This window comes from Labeo rohita, chromosome 1 (genome assembly GCF_022985175.1).
Source record: "Labeo rohita strain BAU-BD-2019 chromosome 1, IGBB_LRoh.1.0, whole genome shotgun sequence".
NCBI classification, from domain to species: domain Eukaryota; kingdom Metazoa; phylum Chordata; class Actinopteri; order Cypriniformes; family Cyprinidae; genus Labeo; species Labeo rohita.
This window is the reverse complement of record NC_066869.1, coordinates 47,232,725-47,254,585: the sequence shown is the minus strand read 5'-3', so window position 1 is coordinate 47,254,585 and position 21,861 is coordinate 47,232,725. Positions and strand designations below refer to the sequence as shown.

The 21,861-nt window shown below is 30.2% G+C and overlaps 1 protein-coding gene across 1 annotated transcript in view; it reads right to left on the bottom strand.

Moving 5' to 3' along the window:
* Positions 1–441: 441 nt before the first annotated feature.
* The window catches only part of gpc5a (glypican 5a), a 214,701-nt gene continuing 193,281 nt past the window's right edge, over positions 442–21,861 (bottom strand). Inside the window, exon 8 of the mRNA XM_051120702.1 lies at positions 442–1,210. Within this exon, the coding sequence (XP_050976659.1) occupies positions 1,068–1,210 (143 nt within the window). The 3' untranslated portion in view covers positions 442–1,067. The remainder of the gene's footprint in view (positions 1,211–21,861) is intronic.

Sequence of the window (21,861 nt, the reverse complement as noted above, 5' to 3'; positions counted from 1 at the left end):
AAACTCAGAATTACAAGTTCTAAATTCAGAATTAAGAGTTCTAAATTCAGAAATGTGAGACAAACTCCGAATTACAATATAAACTCAGAATTGCGAGGTATAAACTCAGAATTAAGAGTTCTAAACTCAGAATTGCAAAACAAACTCAGAATTATGAGACATAAACTCAGAATTGAGTTGTAATAAACTCAGAATTGCAAAACAAACTCAGAATTATGAGACAAGCTCAGAATATGCAAGTAATAAGCTCAGAATTACAAGTTATAAACTCAGAATTACGAGACAAACTCAGATTTATGAGACATAAATTCAGAATTGCAAGTTATAAACTCGAGATGTAAAAAAGTTTATATCTTGCAATCCTGACATTTTTCTCTGTATTCTGAGAATATATTAAAAAAGCAATCATATTTTCTTGCATTTAACTTCTCGTGGCAGATATTTAGTTTCATTATTTGTTTAATGTCACTCTGTAACCAAGAATAAATACATAGTAAATCAACACATCTTTATACATTTTGTTAAGGTGCGTCGTACGACATTTCAGATGAAAAGAAACAACAGTACATTTAAAAATGCTGAAAAGAAGGAGGTCATTTAGGTACATGGTACCGAGATGTATTTAAAAGCAGTACATGACATCAGAAATATTGCATCATTTCTATAAAAAAAAAAAGAAAAATGCTGATATGTGCAGTGCTCATTTCAGCTCACAACTATGTTTTGAATACACATCATTAAAGATTTAAATTAATGCATTTTTCTCTGAACGTGTTACTCTGAACCCTGTAGAAAAGACATGTTCAAGGCAGTAAAGTGTTGGCAGAATGTTTAGTAGCCTGTTACGTTTATGATAGAAACTCTTTGTGATTAAAAAGGTTTATGAAAGGACAGTTTTGTTTCTCATTTTGCACTCTCAGTTCTCAATGCATCCATTTCCATTCGAGAAAATCTCCTCGCTGGAGTTTCACCCTCAATGTTTTAAAAGCTGGCACGTTTTCTTTTCTTTCCAAGAAACAGTGTGAAAAGCAGTCTTGAGACTGGGGTTCAGACCCAGTTGGCTGCCGTTACCCTGACAACAGCGCAAACGCGCATATCGAGACCAGAGCCAGCGGGGCGGTTTGTGTTCCTCTCGCGCCAGAATTTGTCTGATCAAAGCCTTTGCTTTGTGGGTGATGATATCGGTGATTGTTGGTATTTTCCGGTGTCACTGCAAGAGAAAAGAGAGAAGAATGTAAGTCATTCCACCAGCGTCAACTAATCAGATGGATTTATTCAAAGCATGTGTTTTCATTGTGATGAGGAATGAGGATAACCAGATCAAAAACAAGTCAACATCACTATCAAGAGTTCCTGGGAAGCTCCTATTTTTGTGTCGTGATGAAATGATGAAAATGCACATGAACAACTGGTAATTCTGAAGAACAGCAATAAAGCTAGTCACAAAATAAACATTTATTCAGTTTGATGAGGCAACATGACTGGATAACTAAACTAGATTTTCCATCATTTTTTATTGTAGCAGCATACAAATGATGAAATATACAGATAAAGCACCAATCACACACCTGCTGTGCATAATTTAACCATTGTGTAGTTTGTTTCTTCATCAGATTTGGATAAATCTTGCACTGCATCACTTGCTCACCAAGAGATCATCTGCAGTGAATGGGTGCCGTCAGAATGAGAGTCCAAACAGCTCGTAAAAACATCACAATAATCCATAAGTAATCTACACCACTCCAGTCCATCGGTTAACATCTTGAAAAGCCAAAGGCTACGTGTTTGCAAGAAACAAACTCACCTCATCAAACTCAAAACATTGCTAAAACAAACTCACGAGCTATAAAATTGCAAGACAAGATCAAAATATTCGAATAATAAACTCAGAATTGCGAACTTGCAAGATATTAACTAAGAATTGTGATACCAACTCACAATTGCGAGTAATAAACTCAGAATTATGAGACAAACTCATAATTATGAGATATGAAGTCAGAATTACGAGTAATAAACTCAGAATTACAAGACAAACTCATAATTATGAGATATGAAGTCAGAATTATGAGATATAAACTCAGAATTGTGAGTAATAAACTCAGGATTACAAGACAAACTCAACTGCGAGATATAAAGTCAGAATTGTGAGTAATAAACTCAGAATTATGAGACAAACTCAGAATTATGAGATATAAACTCAGAATTACAAGACAAATTCAGAATTATGAGATATAAAGTCAGAATTACGAGACATAAATTCAGAATTATGAGATATAAAGTCAGAATTACGAGACAAATTCAGAATTATGAGATATAAACTCAGAATTACAAGACAAATTCAGAATTATGAGATATAAAGTCAGAATTACGAGACATAAATTCAGAATTATGAGATATAAAGTCAGAATTACGAGACAAATTCAGAATTATGAGATATAAACTCAGAATTGAGTTATAAACTCAGAATTGCAAGACAAACTTAGAATTATGAGACAAACTAAGAAATGCGAGTTATAAACTCTGAACTGTGATAAATTCAGAATTGCGAGACAAACTTAGAAATATGAGATATAAACTCAGATTTACGATATATAAACTAAGAATTGCGAGTTATAAACTGAATTGTGACAAATTCAGAATTGCGAGGCAAACTAAGAATTACGAGGCAAATTCAGAGTTACAAGACATGAACTCAGAATTGCAAGTAATAAACTCAGAATTACGAGTTCTATTTTAATTTTCTTTATTAGATTTTCTGCATGGAATATCAACTCAACAAATTACAAATTAATTTTATAATTTTATCCTTCCATGATATTACTAATACTACCTCAATGAACACTTCCCTCCCTCAACAACCTATAACTTTCAATGGGGATAAAAAAGACAAAATTACGAGTTCTAAACTCAGAATTGCGAGACATAAACTTATGGACTTGTATTCTGGACAGAAATGATCATTTTAAAATGTCTTGATGAATTTGTTTCTTATAAACATGCAATTTTTTCACTTAGGATGTTAGTTGTTGGACTGAGGTGGTGTGGATTATTTGTGGATTATTGTGATGTTTTTATCAGCTATTTGGACTATCTTTCTGACGGCACCCATTCGCTGCAGAGAATCCACTGGTGAGCAAGTGATGGAATGCTACATTTCTCCAAACCTATTGGAAGATACAAACTCATCTACATCGTGAATGGCCTAAGGGTAAATGCATTTAGCAAATTTTCATTTTCGAGTTGAGGCTCAAATAGAATCAAATGCTTTCCGATTGCATTTACGACATTACTGGCTTGCAAATAATCATAAATAATCACATTCCAACAAGGCTTGAAAGAAACATCACGCAATTTGTTAGTTGCAAGTTGAAACCATTTTTCAACAAAAATGATGTGTGTGATTTCAACATACATTCGGCGTGTCCAGTGGGGTTTTGAAATCTCATTCTAATGGATGTACATAACGGATGCTGTCATGTACATAACAAAGTGCACATGCATAGTTTCCCAGCGTTCTTGCCAGAGAAATTTCACGAGCCAAAAACTACAACCGTTTCTCGGTAGGATCCTGTTCTCAACAAAAGAGCTGTGAAATATTTCCAACCATTTTGTTTGTACATTGCACATATTTCTTAACAGTGAAGAATCATTCAAGAATTGCTCACATTTCTTGGCATTAGACTGCCTGGGAATATTTATGTTAGAATGTGCTTGGCGAAACATAATCCATTAATAACGTGGTACGAGTTTGGAAGGGACTATACATATTCAAAAAGCACAAGGAGTTACAAAAAAAAGCGTACGGCCTTTGCTGGGGTCAGCGAAAACCACTGACGCAATTCAAATCATGTTTGAGCTTTTGTCAAATAAATCAGTGTGGACTAAAATTAAGCAGATATCGATTCGCCGCTCCGATCTCCCCAGACGCCCATTTTAAAGGGCTGATCGGAGACACACGTGGGATATTTGGCAGCCCGCTGGTCCGACTCGAGACATCGATCCTCGTGCATCTTCAGAAGCGGCTCAGTGAGAAGTGCTCGCATCCGATGTGACACTTGTGAGGGAAAACATGCCAGTGGCGGCCGAGGTACAAATCCTGCCCATGCTGGGGCTCTTCAAAGTCCAGCGCAGCTTTGAGAACATGCAGAACAAACAAAGATGAACAGAAAGGGCCGAGCGTCTGATCTCCAGCACCGCTGATTCTGATAGATCTTCAAAACACAAGAACAAAAGCTGATACAGGATGTCTTTTTGTAAACCGACTATGGGATCTGATAAACAACAACCGCACATGCTTATGTCGACTTTAAAGGTGTTTTTGTCGTTTATGTTTGCAAATGAATTCCACAACTGTCAACTCTCCTTGAAAGTTAAAATAAATGCACTGTTACTGCAAATCAACTCTGAAGTGAACGGCTTACAAAATTAATAAATTAAATAAAATAAATGTGTTGAGTTTTTATTATTCTGTGACAGTACAGTTTATACAAGCTGCAGAATTTTATTGATCTATCTATCTATATTCTAGATTTTCTCTCAGCAGTTTATTTATATATATATATATATACATATATAAGTTCAAAGATAATACTACAAATGTAAATATTATATATATAAAAAAAACATTAATGTAAATTACATGTAATTATCTTTGATCAGATTATATGGAACTAGAAAACCACATTATATATAATATAAAAATATATTTAAATTTTTACTATAATATTATATTTATATATAATCTGGTAAAAAAAAAAAAAAACAACAACAACAAAAAAAAAAACACACAGTGGAAAAAATTAAATAATAATATTTAAAAGAAAAAAAATTGTAGATAATACTACAATAATAAATATTTTAAAAATGCAATGCATGTAATGCATTGTAATGTAATTTTCATTTATCATATTATATGGAATTAGAAAACTAGAATACCAGATTATATATATAATATAAATATATTTATATTTTTAATTACATGTAATGTTATATATATATATATATAAATATATAAATATTTGAAGATAATACTACAATAGTAAATATTACACAACAATATATATATATATATATATATATATAATTTTTTTTTTTTTTTTTTTTTTTACTCAACAATCCATGTAAAATGTAAAAAATAGAGGAGAGCACTCATCTTACATCTCTGGTTGATGTCAAGGGCTGTGTGTCCAATCAAACGTGGCAATATCTGAGCAAATGAATCTGTCACTCAGTTAAATTAGACAGATGTCAACATGGACGGGTTGCATGACGTGCTTTCATCCTCAAAGTGAAACACACACAATTACGGTTCTGCGTACAATTCTGAGACGTCGCGTGACGTCCGAAGCAAAACCACATGTTTGGCTTTGAATCCAACAATTAAGATCACAAATTTAAGCCAATCCCTGCAGTCTGTGATCTGATGCAGCATGCGTGACTGTTGCGCAGCTGTGTTGGTCATTACGCTTTGCGCTGCGAGCGCTGGCCTGATTCCTCCGTCCCTCCGGACCCGTGTCAGACCCCATTAGGGGGAGGAAGACAAGAGTGATGACCCGTCTCCTCCCATGCATCCCTGCTTCCCTCCGTCTCGGCGCACGCGGCGCAGGAATGCCGATGATTGGCAGGCGTAATCTGTGAGCTCCCGCTGATTACTTTCTGGACACGGACAGAATGCATATCAGGCCGAGGGTAAAGACAAACGCGCTCAGACGAGGCCGGGGAAGCCAATAACGACAAATGGATCTCGGTGGCTGGTTAAAGGGCTCAATCAATAGCTTTCCAATTAGAATTTAGCCCAGGAGTCTGAAAGAATGGCCCATGTGATCGCATTTAATCAACCATTAATCAATTAAAGTCACATTTACATTTGTGCATTCTAAAGGGACGAAATGCATGTCTTGAAGACACACTGGGCCGCAGTCCACTTTGTTAACTACTTTGGACTAATTACAATGAACATTTTAACATTTTTCCTGAATGTTGCAAAAAGTGACATTCGTGCAAGAAAACAATAGTATTTAACAAGATTTTTGCAGTTGGATTAGCTAAACTTTGTCTAAACTACTACTACCACTAACAATGAATTATTATTAATACTAAATAATTATTATAATGATTATGATTATTACATTTAACATCTTTTATGATTATTATTCTGGCTAAATAATTATTAAAAAAATGATTATGAAATAAAATTATTAATATAATTAATTAATAATAACAGCATGATTATGATTATAATTATTAAATTTAATTATTAATATTATAAAGTTATTTAATAACAGCAACAACCACAGCAAATTTTATTATTAATAGTAAATAATTAAAAAGAAAAACAGCAACAACTGTTTTGATAAATACTAAATAATGACTATCAAATGTAATTATTAATGATCAATAATAACACATTTAATATAATATAATATATTATAATATAATTTATTAATATTAATAATATATTTTAAGTATTATACTAAATAACTGCCAATAAGAAGAGAAAGAAAAACAACATATCTTATGATTAATTAATAAATTAATAAATGAAAATATAAGTAATTATTTATTTATATAAATTATTATATTCATATTTGACAAATTATTATATTTAATACATTTTTACATTTAACAATGAATTAAATAAAAAAAATATGAATATTAATAAATACTAAACAAAATAATTAAATAAAATAAATACTACTTTAATACTAAATAACTGATAAAAAATAGAACCACAACAAATGTTCTAATGATTACTAAAGCCAAATAATTATTAAATAATGACCATCAAATATATTAATGTTATAAATACATATATAATAATATTAATAATAATAGTAGATTTTAAGTATTATTATTAATACTAAATAATTAGCAATAAGATAAGAAAGAAGAAAAACAAAAATATTTTGCGATTAATTATTGTTAGTAAATTAAAATATATTTAATTATTTATATAAATTATTATATTTAATATATTTTTATATTAAACAATTAATTAAATTACAGAGATTAATTATTATGAATATTAATACTAAACCAAAAAATAAAATAAATGATAATTCAATGATAATTCATATACTAATAATTAATAAAAAGAACAGCAACAACTGTTTTAATGATACTAAATAATTATTAAATAATGACTATCAAATGCAATTATTAATATAATAATAATTTACATATAATATGAACGATAATAGATTTCATTAAGTATTATTATTACTAAACAATTATGAACATAATTAAGAAAAACTGAAAATAATTAAGAAAAATTGTATGATAAATTATTGTTAATAAATTAAAATATATGTAATTATTTATATAAATTATTATATTTAATTATTATATAATGACTATCAAATGTAATTTTTAATATAATAAATGTACATAATAATAATAATAGATTTCATTAAGTATTATTAATATAACAATATAACAATAATCAATAAGAAGAGGAAAAACAACATTTTATGATTAATTATTAGCTTACTAATAAATTTAAATATATGTAATTTTTTTATATAAATTATTATTTTTATATTTTATATTATATATATATATTTTATATTTAACAAATCATTATTATGAACAACTATTAGGAATATTAACAAACACTAAAAATAATCAAATTAAATAAATACTAAACTAATACTAATCTAATTCTCCCTTGACATATTCACTTCGAACACATCTCATAAAGTAGTAAATTATCATAAAAAAAATAAAAATAAAAAAAAAAATTCAGAAACTATGACACAACGGTCAGTGAACAAACAAACTGTTTTGCTGTGCTTCTGTACTGATACCGTCGTCTCTGTTTATGGTTAGAGCTTGAACCTGTTGTCCTTTTAGCTCCAGCTGTTTCTCCAGTCTCTTCAGGGACAGAAACGCAAAAGCACGTGTCTGTGTCGGCCTAAACAAATGCTATAAAACGAGCATTAGCGCCAGAAGAGGCTCAGATAATGCAGCAAAGACAAAGTTGGAGGCTGATGTAAAATCAATGCAAGTTAAATCTCTCGGACCTCAGAGAACAATGATCAATAACACAACAACCGGGAGGAAAAAGAGCAGAATAAAGAGGCAGTCGTGGGTGGGGACAGAGGAAGTGAGCTGTGTCTCGCCTCACGCTTCGTGCCAATTGAGTTTACACACCCAAACACAAAAACATGCATGCAAACCTTTCATTCGAAATTTAAACAGAAAATGCATTAATGCACTCAAGTGTTTTGATCCACACATGCTTAACTGTTCATAAATTACATCAATGTCATCTAAAAACAGCATGTCCGGTTATTTCATGGGAGCAAAGTAAACGTTTCCAGCCCTGCAACTATAATCTCAAAAATGTCTTTATTGACGATGAAATTATTCATATGTTCTCCATTAAAAAACGTGCCAGAAATGGAATCTCTTGGTGTGAAACGGAAAGAAACTCCACAACTGTGAACATTTAGATACGCACAAGCCATTGAGCCAAATGAACAAAACACAAAGGGCAACATTTTTCCAAAAATCAAGCTCCTTATCGGAGAAGGAAATCATTTATGACCCATTTCATTTTAAGGGTGTGGAGGCATCCAGATTCATGTTAGCACTTTAAGTAAAAAAAAAAAAAAAATCATAATATTATTATATTATATAAATTAATTGTATAAATAATTTAATCTAATAATTATTCAACATTTATTACCAATAATATAATATATGTAATATATTGTATATTTTATATATAATAATAATGATGATAATAATAATAATAAAAATTTAAACTAAAATATTTAAATAAACAAATAAATGAATAAATAAATAAATAAATAAATAAAAAGAATTAAATATGACTACATTTATGAGCCAAACGAACAAAAAACAAAGGGCAAAATTTTTCCAGAAATCATGCTCCTTAGTGGAGAAGGAAATCATTTATGACCCATTTCATTTTAAGGGTGTGAAAGCATCCAGATTCATGTTAGCAATTTAAGTTAAAAAAAAAAAAAAAAAAAAAAAAAAAAACAAACAAAAAACAAAAAAAAAACAAAAAAATATATATATATATATATATATATTTTTTTTTATATAAAATCATTTTTTATATAAAATCATTGTATAATTGTATAAATAATTTAATCAAATAATTTTTCCACATTTATTACTGATAATATATATGCATATAATAATACATGTAATATCTAATATATTTTATACATATAATAATAATAATAATAATAATAATAATAATAATAATAATAATGTAATTAAAACAAATATTAATAAAATATTTACAAAACTAAATAAATAAACTATAAAATAAAATATATTTAAGTCATTTTACAGTACATTTTATAATTGTATAGTGTAATAAAATACAATAAATACTAAACAAAATATATGTCTTGATTTTTATGTACATTTTTGTCAAAATAATTGCCCTCTGTTGTATTTTATTTTTCCGTACGTCACTTTGTCTAGAAGCATCTCCTAAATAAATAAATGTAACATTAAGTTTATTTTCGTTGAATGTTAACATTTGTTTTGGCAATGCAAAAGAATCAAAAACAAACAAAATCTGAGTGTGTATCTTAAGAACACAGATGGTAGTGAAATGCTTTGGGAATCAGCAGTGCTGTTCTCTTAAGGTCAGAGGAATCAGTGACTGTGAGCTCAGCTGGAGAAAACACTCGCAGCACTTCCATTCAGACGCCAAACGCTATGGTGGAAAAGCTGAAAGCTGAAGTTTAGTCTGTGAGTCACTTCACTCTTTTGTGACGTCCACATGTCACTCAAAACTATACATAAATTGGTGTAAAAGAGTTAAATTATACATTTTATGTATTAAATAACTTTATGTATTTATTTAATACTATTTATATATATATATATTTTTTTCAGTTATATAATCAGAGCTTTCAATGGTTTTCAATGAAGATCAAATTTTACACAGGTTTATTAAAAGATTAAAAAATAAAATAAAATCATAAAATAAAATAAATAAAATAAGCAAGCAAGCATACTTATGGAGTAAATGGGAGTAAAAAAGTTACTTTTACTATGTATTGTTTTATATATTTATAATTATTTCAAACTGAATCAGAGAATCAGCATCAGTTTTCTTCTTTTATCATTTTTATTTATTTATTTATATTTTTAATTGTATATAAAATCTTACACAGTGGAAATAAATAAATGAATAAGTAAATAAATAAATAAATAAATAGTGGCATGAGTTTTTAATAATTTTACTATATATATATATATATATATTTTTTTTTTTTATTTTATTTTTTTTTTTTAAAGGGTTAATAAATAAATAAATTTGACCCTGGACTACAAAACCAGTTGTAACTAGCATGTGTATATCTGTGGCAAAAAAATACACTGTATGAGTCAAAATGATCGATTCTTTTATGCCAAAAATCAACAGGAAAATAAGTAAAGAACATGCTCCATGAAGATATTTAGTACATTTCCTACTGTAAATATAATATAATTTTTTTTTTTTTTGTATTAGTAATATGCATTGCTAAGAACAACTTTAAAGGTGATTTTCTCAATATTTAGATTTTTTTGTACCCTCACATTCCAGATTCTTAAATAGTTTTATCTCGGCCAAATATCGTCCTATTCTAACAAACCATACATCAATGGCTTATTTATTTATTCAGCTTTCAGATGATATGAAATCTCAGTTTCAAAAACCGTACCCTTATGAATGTTTGTGTGGTGACAAATGAATGAATGAATGAATGAATGAATGAATAACTTTCCAAAAATCTTGGGTTGGTATGAACACAAACATACCAAAGTTTTAATAAAGTAACCATAGTAACTGACATTTGAATAGAAACCATGGTTACTACGATCAATTATTGTAAGGCTTCAGTCTCATGGGCAGAAAGTGCCAGATTTTCAAAGTTGCATCTCTACTGCAGGATACCGCCGAGAACACAGCTCAGTTATACATCTATTAATTAGAAAGTATGTAACAAGCTTAAATATTTACCATCAACCATATCAGCTGCTAGAAAACAACACGCCAACCTACATTCCGCAGACTGAGGCTTGTTAATGAAGACAGCAAACACGAGGAGACGACAGAAAGAAAGGGGAGCGGTGGAGCGCCGCGCGTTTCGCTGGAGGAGGGAGTGGAGATGAAGCCATGCAGATCAAGGCCACCTGAGAGCCTCCCACTCGCCCACTCCACGGCCTCTGGAGCCCTGCTCTGTTCATTCGCACGGCCCTCGCCTCTGTCAAGTAGCGCTGGCACGCCGATGCGCTTCGTCTCCTGTGCGTGCTGCGATTCTGCTAATTCTGCTCCAGAGGTTTTGTGTTGACGCGTCGTTTACTGTAACGGGTATGAACGGAGGTTAAAATGGACGGCTAATGCTTTCCACTTGTGGCCGTGCCTTAAACTCAACAAAAAATCATCCTATTAACACCTACAATACACCTTCATGGTGTATTGTAAAAAAAGAAATTAGGAATTAGAATAAAATTAACATATTTTTATCAAAAATAAAACATAATAAACAGAAAATATAAAATTATATTAAAAATATTTTTATTTAAAATAAATAAATAAATAAATAAAATAAAATAAATAATAACAATAAAAAACTCCTAAAAATGAGCAATTTACTAAATGTCCTAAAATTACTTAAACTAAAGTAAAAATACAGTAATATTAAAAATATATTTTTATAAATATATAAAAAAAACAAACAAAATAAATAAAAAAAGAAGAAAAAGAAAATATAAATTACTGAAACTAAAACGAACAAAAATACATTCATATTAAAAATATTTTTAAATAAACACATAAATAAAAAAATAAAAAATATAGTAATACATAAATCACCTTTTTACCACCTATAATAATTATAAAAACTTACTAAATGTACTAAAATTACTAAAACTAAAATATATTTTTATAAATATATTTAAACAAGAAACAAGAAAACAATTAACATAATAACAGAAAATGAAAAATTACTGAAACTAAAACTAACAAAAATACAGTAATATTAAAAATATTTTTAATAAAAATATAAATATAAAAATAAATAAAAAATTATAAATATAGTAGAAACAAAGTATAACAATAAGAAATCATCCTGTTAAAACCTTTAATACACCTTTATGTTTATTAAATTGTGTATTTTAAAAAAAATGCCTAAAATTTAATAAAATGCCTAAAATTAAAATTCAAAAATACAGTTATGTTAAAACATAAAAAATATATATATTTATAAATACATAAACATAATATAAACATAAAAAATAACAAAAATGATGAACACATAAACTTATTAAAAATGTATTACCGAAAACTGAAAATATATAAATAAAAGCTCATTCAAAATTTTACAAAATACTATTATATTATACAAACAATATTAAAATAATAATGTGTGAAAAATCATTATTTAATAACTTGCCTTCCTCCAAAATGACTAATATAACTAATTTTTACCAAATAACTAGAAAACATTGCTAAAACATTTCCTATATGAATCCATATTATTTGTATTAATGCATATGTTTCCAAGCTAAAAGACACTTAAACTTCCATTCGATTCATTTCTGCTCCATGGTGTGTTGTCATACCATTTACCGTCAAAACGAGGTAAAAATGGACAGTTTCTCAGTCTGTTAGTTGATAGCTAATGCTTACCACTTGTGGTCGTTCTTTAAACTCATCATGAAACAACTCTATTAACACCTGTAATACACCTTCACGCTCTTATTAGCCACTTTCACACCACAAACCTGTGAAACTGCAGTAAAAACAACAGACTCTTTTGCGGTAATTGCAACACATCTGTTTTTCACACTGGCAGCAGCTTTACGTCTTTTTTCCGTATCGCCACTCTTCACACATCAGCATCACAACGCCGTTAAAACAAATGTGATGCCATTCGGAGGAAATGATCTTTAAATGCTTAAATGCTTAAACAGCTGTGCCACAAATATATTGGCCCAGCTGAAGAATCTCACACTGTTCAAGAAATATTTTCAAGACTAATTTCTTTATTCGCTGGCATGTAGAGAAGTGCTTCCGTTTCAGCATCTGATACAAGACGGCAAAAATAATATAAAATTTACAGAAAATGCTCTGTGTGATCGTTTAGATGTTGTTAACTAAAACGGAAACTATTAATTTCCATTAATGAAACAAAAAAACAAAAACAAAACAAAACAAATTGAAATAAAGCTGAAGTAAAATAAATAATAAATATTCGATTAAATATATAAAAATGTAAAAATTAGAATTTCTTAAAATGAGTATTAAAATAACTAAAACAAAAATAGAATAATATTAAAAAAAGGCAAACAAAAATGGTAAACATAATACAAACGAAATATAAATGACAAAACCACATTGCAAAAGCTTAAAAGCTTAAAATTAAAAACTAAAAAGATAAAAAAGCTAATTTGAATATTAATAAATATTATTAGTATAAACTATGAAGAACACTCCTCCCTTTTCACTTTTGAAAATGTCATTAATTAAAATAAAGCTAAAATAATATAATAAATAGAATATGAAAACGCAAAAGATAAATAATAAATAAATAAATAAAAACAAAGTAGTAAAATTACTAAAACAAAAATAAAAAAGCAATAACAAAAATTATTTTTATAAATATAGAAATGGAAAAAAAACATAAAAACATCATATAAACAAAATATAACAATAAAAATGACAAAAACATTACAAAAATACTAAAGCTTAAAATTAAAAACTAAAAAGACCAAAAAATTCAAACATTAATAAATATTTTTATGAAGAACACTACAATGATGTGTGAGAATAATTAACAATCAAACAATTAAACAAACTTAACTTTAAAAAAACATTTTATAACTTTAAAATAAACAGATAAATAAATGAATGAATAAATAAATACAACAAACAAGTAAATTCCCTTGGCATCTAATTGAAATAAAATACATTGAAGCAGTAAAATTACTAAAATAAAATGATATGAATAATTAGAATTAAATAACTTGCCTCCAAAAATGACATCACTAACCCCTCCCTTTCCCCTTTTGACAATGTCATTAATTGAAATAAAGCTGAAATAAAATAAACAATAAATATATATAATAAATAGAATATGAAAACGCAAAAGATAGAAAATAAATAAATAAATAAATAAATGTTCCCTTGGCAGCTAACTGAAATAAGCATTGTAAAAAGTAGTAAAAGGAATGCAATAACATAATATTTTATATATATATAAAGAGAGAGAGAGAGAGAGAGAGAGAGAGATAAAAAAAAAACATAATATAAACAAAATATAACAATACAAAAATGACAAAACCATATTACAAAATTACTAAAACTGAAAATAAAAAAAAAAAAAAAAAAAAAAAAAAAAAAAAAACTGACAAGAGACAAATAAAGGCTAACTCAAAATATTAATATCTACTACTAATTTGTATAAATAATACTAAAATAATGAGTGAAAAATCACTCATTATGTGTGAAATGAGCAAAAAATGTTCCCACTTTTTATAGTCTAGCCATTTCTTAATGTATAAAATTAAACATTCTTTTTTACTCTAAAAAGAAAGTCACATTAAACATGCAAAATGGCAAATGTTTCACATTTCCTATAATTATAAATAATTCCTTTACCCTTCATAAATATTCTATGTCATGTCCACAGTTTAGGCAATACTTTTTCATTAACCGGTTCGTTCATGTGTAAGAAATCCCTATTAACAAACACAACTACTCAAATACTTATACGAATCCATATTTTTTGTATAAAAGCCTATGTCTTCACACTTAAACTGACTGCATAAATATATCATGAAGAGCGGAAGGATGAATGATGCAACTCGCATGCAACAACAGACGTTCACACTGTATGGAAGCACCTATATTTGCTTGTAATGATGCGGTCGGTCACATGTTGCCAGGTCATTTGTAGTTTAAGCAGCAAAACAAAGGCGAACCGTACAATATTGATATTCCAAATACGATCTCCGCACTTTCAGCGACACGATCTGTCACGACGGCCACATTAGCAATATGGCTTTCTGCTGCTCAGGAAGTAAAGTAGGCTAGAGGTTTTCCAAAAAAACAATCCGGGCTGAATAAATACCCGGCTGCAACATGATTTTATTCAGGCGAGGTAGAGGCCGAGAGACGTGACACACATACCGCTCCGCAAGGCCATTACATCACTGTCAATCACGCGGCCCGCGCAGCCACGTTAGTCCTGACCTTGCTGATGAATATGAGAAAAATGAGCGAACTTCCAGCGTTTGATAGATGATTGAAGGGACACATCATTCACGCGGTTCTCCACTCGTGCCAGCGCAGTTTAACACGGGTCGCGTTCGCCTGAGGGAAGCGCTGAAAGGCTGTATTCAAATCCTACAGCGTGCCTCGTTTTCCCTAGGACAACATTAGTCCAGGCCCGCTGCTTGGAAATTGGAAAATCTTGGAAATTATAGACATCTGCTTACACGGACATCACAACAAGAGTCAATTTTATGAGTCAATTTCAATACAATTTCAGCTAACAACTACAAACGCAACAAGGTAACTAAACTCAATGACTCCTGCGTGCGAAATTATTGCTTACAACATGAGACATTTAAGTAGTTTTAGTGGCGATAAAACAGACACTTTAGTTGATTGAACTTTTTCACTTCTCTACAAAGACAAACAAGAAATGCAAACGATGTGCATTAGGTGTGCAGTCACAGTGCGTGATGGGAAATGTAGTCTTCGGTAAGTCTTAGGTAAGGAAAATGCCTTTTAATATATTTGAAGACTTTTTCATTTTAAAAACAGTATAAAAAAGATCAGCTTAATAAAACTGAGAAAATTTAATAAAAATGAGCAAATGAAGATTTAAATTTCAAGATGAATAGATATTTATATAAATAAATAAAAAACGTTTTGTTTTGTATTTTAGTATTCAGTGATTAAAAGCAACAATTTTAGCATGAATGGAATTAGGGCTGAAGACTTAATTTAAGTGAATAAATAAATAAATAAATGTAAAATATCTAAATAAATGTAAAAAAAAAAAAAAAATTATGTTAGCGTTAAATAAAAGTGAGTAATTATTTAAATATTTAGTCATTAAAAACAACCAAATCAATTCAGTATTAAATGGGATTCGGTTCAATTAAGATCAAAGCAAAACAAAACAAAATAACTATTACAAGTGAAATTAACAAATGAACATTTATATAAATAAAAATATATACAAAGATATAAATATAAAAAATGGGGAAAAAATCTCAATAAACAAACAAACAAACAAACAAACAAAAAAAAATCTTGTTAAAAGTTAAGTTATAGTTAATATAATATGTAGTGATTAAAACAACAAAATCAAATAAATAAATATATTTTTTATTAAAAAAAAATGAAAAAAAAAACAACAACCATCAAACAAAAAAAATAAAATAATAATAATAATAATAAATAAATAAATGAAATAAAAAAAGAACATTTAAATTAAATAAATAAATATAAAAAACGTATATAAAAAATCTAAATAAAAATTAATGAGATTAGGATCAATTAAGATCAATGCAAAGCAAAATATATACATTACAAGTAAAATTAACAAATGAACAAATTCATTCAATACATTCAATTAAAATATATATATAGGAAAAAAAATCTCAATAAACAAGTAAAAAAAAAGTTGTCAAATAAGTTAAGTTAAAAGGTAAGTTACAGTTAAATAAAGTTTGCTATTTTTTAAAATATCCAGTGATTCAGTGATTAAAACAACAAAATCAAATAAGTTAATTAAATTAAAATTTATACATATAAATTTCTACATTTTAAATTTTATATCTTTCCTTCATGTCTATAACATTTTGAAAGCTACATTTTAATACCTTTTTAGAACATTTTAATATTTTGTTTCTGGAAAAGTTTATCATTGTTCAATCAATCAATTAAAATTGTTCAATATTGACATAAAACTCACTTTCTATGCTGCCAGAAGGGAACATTCTGGAAGGAACAACGTTGTACATCATGCATCAAAAATGCATGACAATCAGTCAAATACTGAGAACACAAACACATACATTCAACAACTACAATTATTACAAGTATTTTTCTACTATTTCAGGACATGAGACACGCCTACACCTACTTGGCAAATGACCAGCTCTAAAGAAAAAGGTTTCCCCAATGAAAACTGCGACATTCAAGTGCACTCATCTCTTAAACGCAATCATTCTGACATGACTTCAAGTGTCTATGGGGGTCTAAAAGCCCGACAGCAGAAAAAAGCAGCTCTGAAAGACTCCGTGTTGGAAGGCCACGATAAAAACAAGGACCTTCAAAGGCTCTGACCCTCCCAAAAGTGGGGAAGAGCAGGAAGGTTGAGTGGTAGAGGAAAGCAGAGACGTTGCATCTTTCATGAGATGTGCTTCCTGGCAGAAGTAATCCAGGTCAAACCAGATTGACTTCCCCTGATACCGGCGCTGGCAACCCCTCCTAATCAAAAATCACATCGGACTGCAACCATCTGGGTTCAGCAGCTCCCAGCGCTCTCGTTCAGATCAACTCAACACAAAGGAACAACGCATTCATTTGTTGAAATAAAAACACCTGTGCACGCATCTAATCAATTGCTATTGCACTTTTTTCTGCACGCAGACAGAATCCAAAGGTTGAGCGTTTACACACCTGCGGTTTGCTCTGAAAGGCGCATGACTTTTTTTTCAGTATTATCAACTTTCATTTTGTTTTTAGAACCATATTAAATTACTTTTAGTTTTTCCCAAATTCAGTTTTTTTATGGGGGTATTTTTTGTTTTCTGGATTCCATTTCAGTAGTTACATTTTGGTAATCAAAAAGCATGTCTAATTAATAAAAATCTTGCAAAAAAAAATAATCATTTTTGAGACCAATGAAATTGGTTTTATTTTTTCCCAAATTCCGTTTTTCTTTTCTTTCGTTGTTTTCAATTTATCAACAATTTATTTATAGTTCATCAAAAATGACAGTTTTAGGACATGGAATCTATTTATTCTTTCCATATTTTTTTTTCTGTTTTCGTGATTAAATTAAATTTTGAAAATTAAAAAACATTAATGTCTAATAAAATGTCTAATAGTTGAAATTATTAAAGTCATACAATTTAACAACACATTCCTTCATTTGAATAATTTCATCATTAATTAAACAGCATGTGCAATTAATTTAAATCATGAAACATAAAATCTAACAAAAATTTATGTATTAAAGTTTATTAAAAAATATATTTTTAGGATGTTATGAAACCTGTTTTATTTTCCCAAAATTCTGTGTTTGTTCTAATTTTAGTGGTTTCAAGCATGTTTAATCAATTAAAATAATACAACTTTTACTATTTATTTATGTATGTATGTATGTATGAAAACACTAACAATTTAATCTTTTAAAATATAATAAATAAAAAATGTAACTTTTTTCTTTTAATTTTTGGCAAACAAAATGCTGCACAACAGAGGCTTACTGTTAAAGTTAAAACATTGGGGAAATGTTTTTTGATATTCCTGAAAGAAAAAAGTCCTGCTAATTACATTATCATGATTATTATTACTTTGAGAAGTACATTCTACTGCAATTCTGTTTTCTACATCACAGAAACGATAAAACCCGACTAACCGTGCAAAAAGTAAAAGTAAGTTTCTCTCATCACGATCCTGAGAAATACACGAGAAGCATGAAACGGCTTTTATAAAACTGCAACTCACAACAAAAGTTGAGCGTGTCTGCGAGTGTTTCATGCCGGACTGCTCTCTGAACTTCAGACGAGCAAGACGCTACTTTGGTCTTCTAAGACTTTCAGATGGTGAAACATGAAGTAAAAACTGACTACATGCACAGCTACACGAGAACTATTACAAACCCAGCGAGCACTAGAAGTGCAGCAAGTCAGAAAAGTGAAATTCTGTCATCATTTACTCAACCTCAAGTTGGTTCTGTATTGCATTTCTTTCTTCAGAAGGCATTCTGAAGAACACCCAGGTCCAAAAAAACATGTTTTTGTGAAGAAAGAAATTGTTATTTTAGTATAATTTAGAATATCATGATGTTTTCTATTTTCATATTAATTTTAGTAAAAGTTTTAGTCATTATTGTCCAGTACACGTCCAGTACAGTTTGAACACTTCATTACAGTCTCCTCTGGTCTCACATCAGAAGTGAACGTAGTTCCACCCCGAAAGATATTCATCAGCTCATTAGCATATCAGGCCTCAGCGGGATTTTTTCGCCTAAAATCACATTTGCATAATGAATGAAGGTTCTCCCATTTACTCTGTTCTTTTTCTTGTTAACCTCTCATTAACCTTTTTGTTAAACAGTCTTGGCACTCGGATCATGCCGAGACTTGTCCCAAATTCATCAAACAACGGGGCGGGTTTCTTATTCGCCTCATTAGGCTGAAATCGCTATTAAAGTTCAGTCTAATGTACTCCGGACTGATGGGAAACCGTTGGGTAAAATCGACCCGAATGTCTAGATTTATTTTCCCAAAATCCGGAAAACATTTTGTTTTTACAGGAAACCGCTCCATCAAGCATCAAAACATAAACAGCGATCGTGCCGCAGATCTCAGCTGTAATCTACTGGGTTTTAATAAACACAAGCCACTTCTTACACCTAACGCTTTGCCGTTCCAGCAAAGTTATATTTTGTGCGAGAAACGGCGTCATTTTTTATTTACTCGAACCTGATTTATTTATCTTCGCTCACCAAGTAGTCTCTCATCCTCACTCCATCTCCAGCACCAGCAAAATATCAAAAGCCTGCAATTCTGTTTCATCCTCGTAAGTTACAAAGTTGTGAATTTTAATGACGGGCAATTTCCAAGCTGCCTCGTCCGTAATGAACCCATCAGACGGTGGGCTGTAAACGCTCTCCGCTGTGTTATTTTGAGGGAAACAAACAGGACGCTTGTGCAAACAACTAAAAGCAACTAAATATGGTCTAGCTCATCTATTTCAGCTCAAATAGTTGAACGTCTGTAATGAATGTTTCATATTGTCTCTGCTGCTTTTTGAACACTTACTAAAAGTCATGAATAGATGAAAGAAATGTATGACTAACAGAAAAGTTTAAAAAGCCTTTAAGCACACAATGACGTGCAGTCTTACATATATCTATGAAGAAATGCATGTAAAAATACGGCCCTGTGTACTGTGTTAATATGAAGGAGTTTTCAATATTGATTGTTTTACCTGTATTTTGAATTATGCACTGTGCTGCGTTTTAGGGTTGAAAGAAATGTCTGAAAACTTAGCAACTAATTTAATAAATAAATTAAATATACATTTATTAATATTTATTATGTATATAAATAATATATATGTAGATATATTTAACTATTTATTTATTACTTACCAAAAAAAAAAAAAAAAAAAAATAATATAATAAACCTTTTCCCCATGACTATCTATTAAATGGATGAAAATAATCAGTGCTGCTTAGTCTTATAATATTTTGGCACCACAATTAAAGTTTGGCATATTTTCCTCCATGAAAATGAACGTAACTTTGATGCCAGGGCATTGTTAGGTGGTTGCTAGGATGTAATGTATGATGTTGCAACCACCTAGCAACACCCTGCCACTGTTGCAACACCATTCATTACAGCCTAGCAACCACCCAGCAATGCCCTGTCACTGTTGCAGCTTGCAACACCATACATTACACCCTAGGAATCACCTAGCAACAACCTTTCACTGTTCAACACCATTCATTACACCCTAGCAACCGCCTAGCAATGCCCTGTCATTGTTGCAGTTTGCAACACCATACATTACACCCTAGCAACCACCTAGCAAGACCCTGCTACTGTTGCAACACCATTCATTACACTCTAGCAACAACATAGCAACATCCTGACACTGTGGCAACACCATACATTACACCCTAGCAACCACCTAGCAACACCCTGCTACTGTTGCAGCTTGCAACACCATACATTACACCCTAGCAACACCCTTTCATTGTTGCAGCTTGCAACACCATACATTACATCCTAGCAACCACCTAGCAAAACCCTGCCAATGTAGCAACACCTTACATTACACCCTAGCAACCACCTAGCAACACCCTGCTACTGTTGCAGCTTGCAACACCATACATTACACCCTAGCAACACCCTTTCATTGTTGCAGCTTGCAACACCATACAATACACCCTAGCAACCACCTAGCAACACCCTGCCACTGTTGCAGCTTGCAACACCATACATAAATAACTCTTACATCTGCATTTAAATCAGTATTTTTAACTGTAATATATTAATTATTAATGCATTCAGAATCTCTTTTAACAAAATAAATACAAAAACAAACATTTTTCACAAGCAAAGGGCCAAACTGAATAAAACATACTGCTAACTGTTTTCAGTATATTTTTAAGAAAAACAAGATTTGTAAGAAAAACAAATAATATAATATAATATAATATAATAATGCTTCAAACATCGCAAGTTTTCCCCTTTCACTAATAAACTATTTACTGGTTGACGCATTTCTACCATCACATTTCATCCCATCCAGTCTGAACAGCCTCACACAAACACACACACACACACACACACACACAATCATATATTACTCGCACACTCTTGGAAATCCTCCTGACATTTTTGTGTTTATATACGCTTCTTTTCAGGGTCCGCAGCCGGTTTTTAGAGAGCTTGTAAACTGAAAATCCAGGCGGCCATGTTCCTGATAGCTGCCAGAGCTCTGCCTGTTATAAATAGTTGAGCTTGGTCTTCATGTAGCGCTGCCCTACAAGAGGGAATTTCAGAAGCACATAATTTGATTCATGACATTCCTTGAGAGGCCATTTATGGTGTGAGAAAGGTACG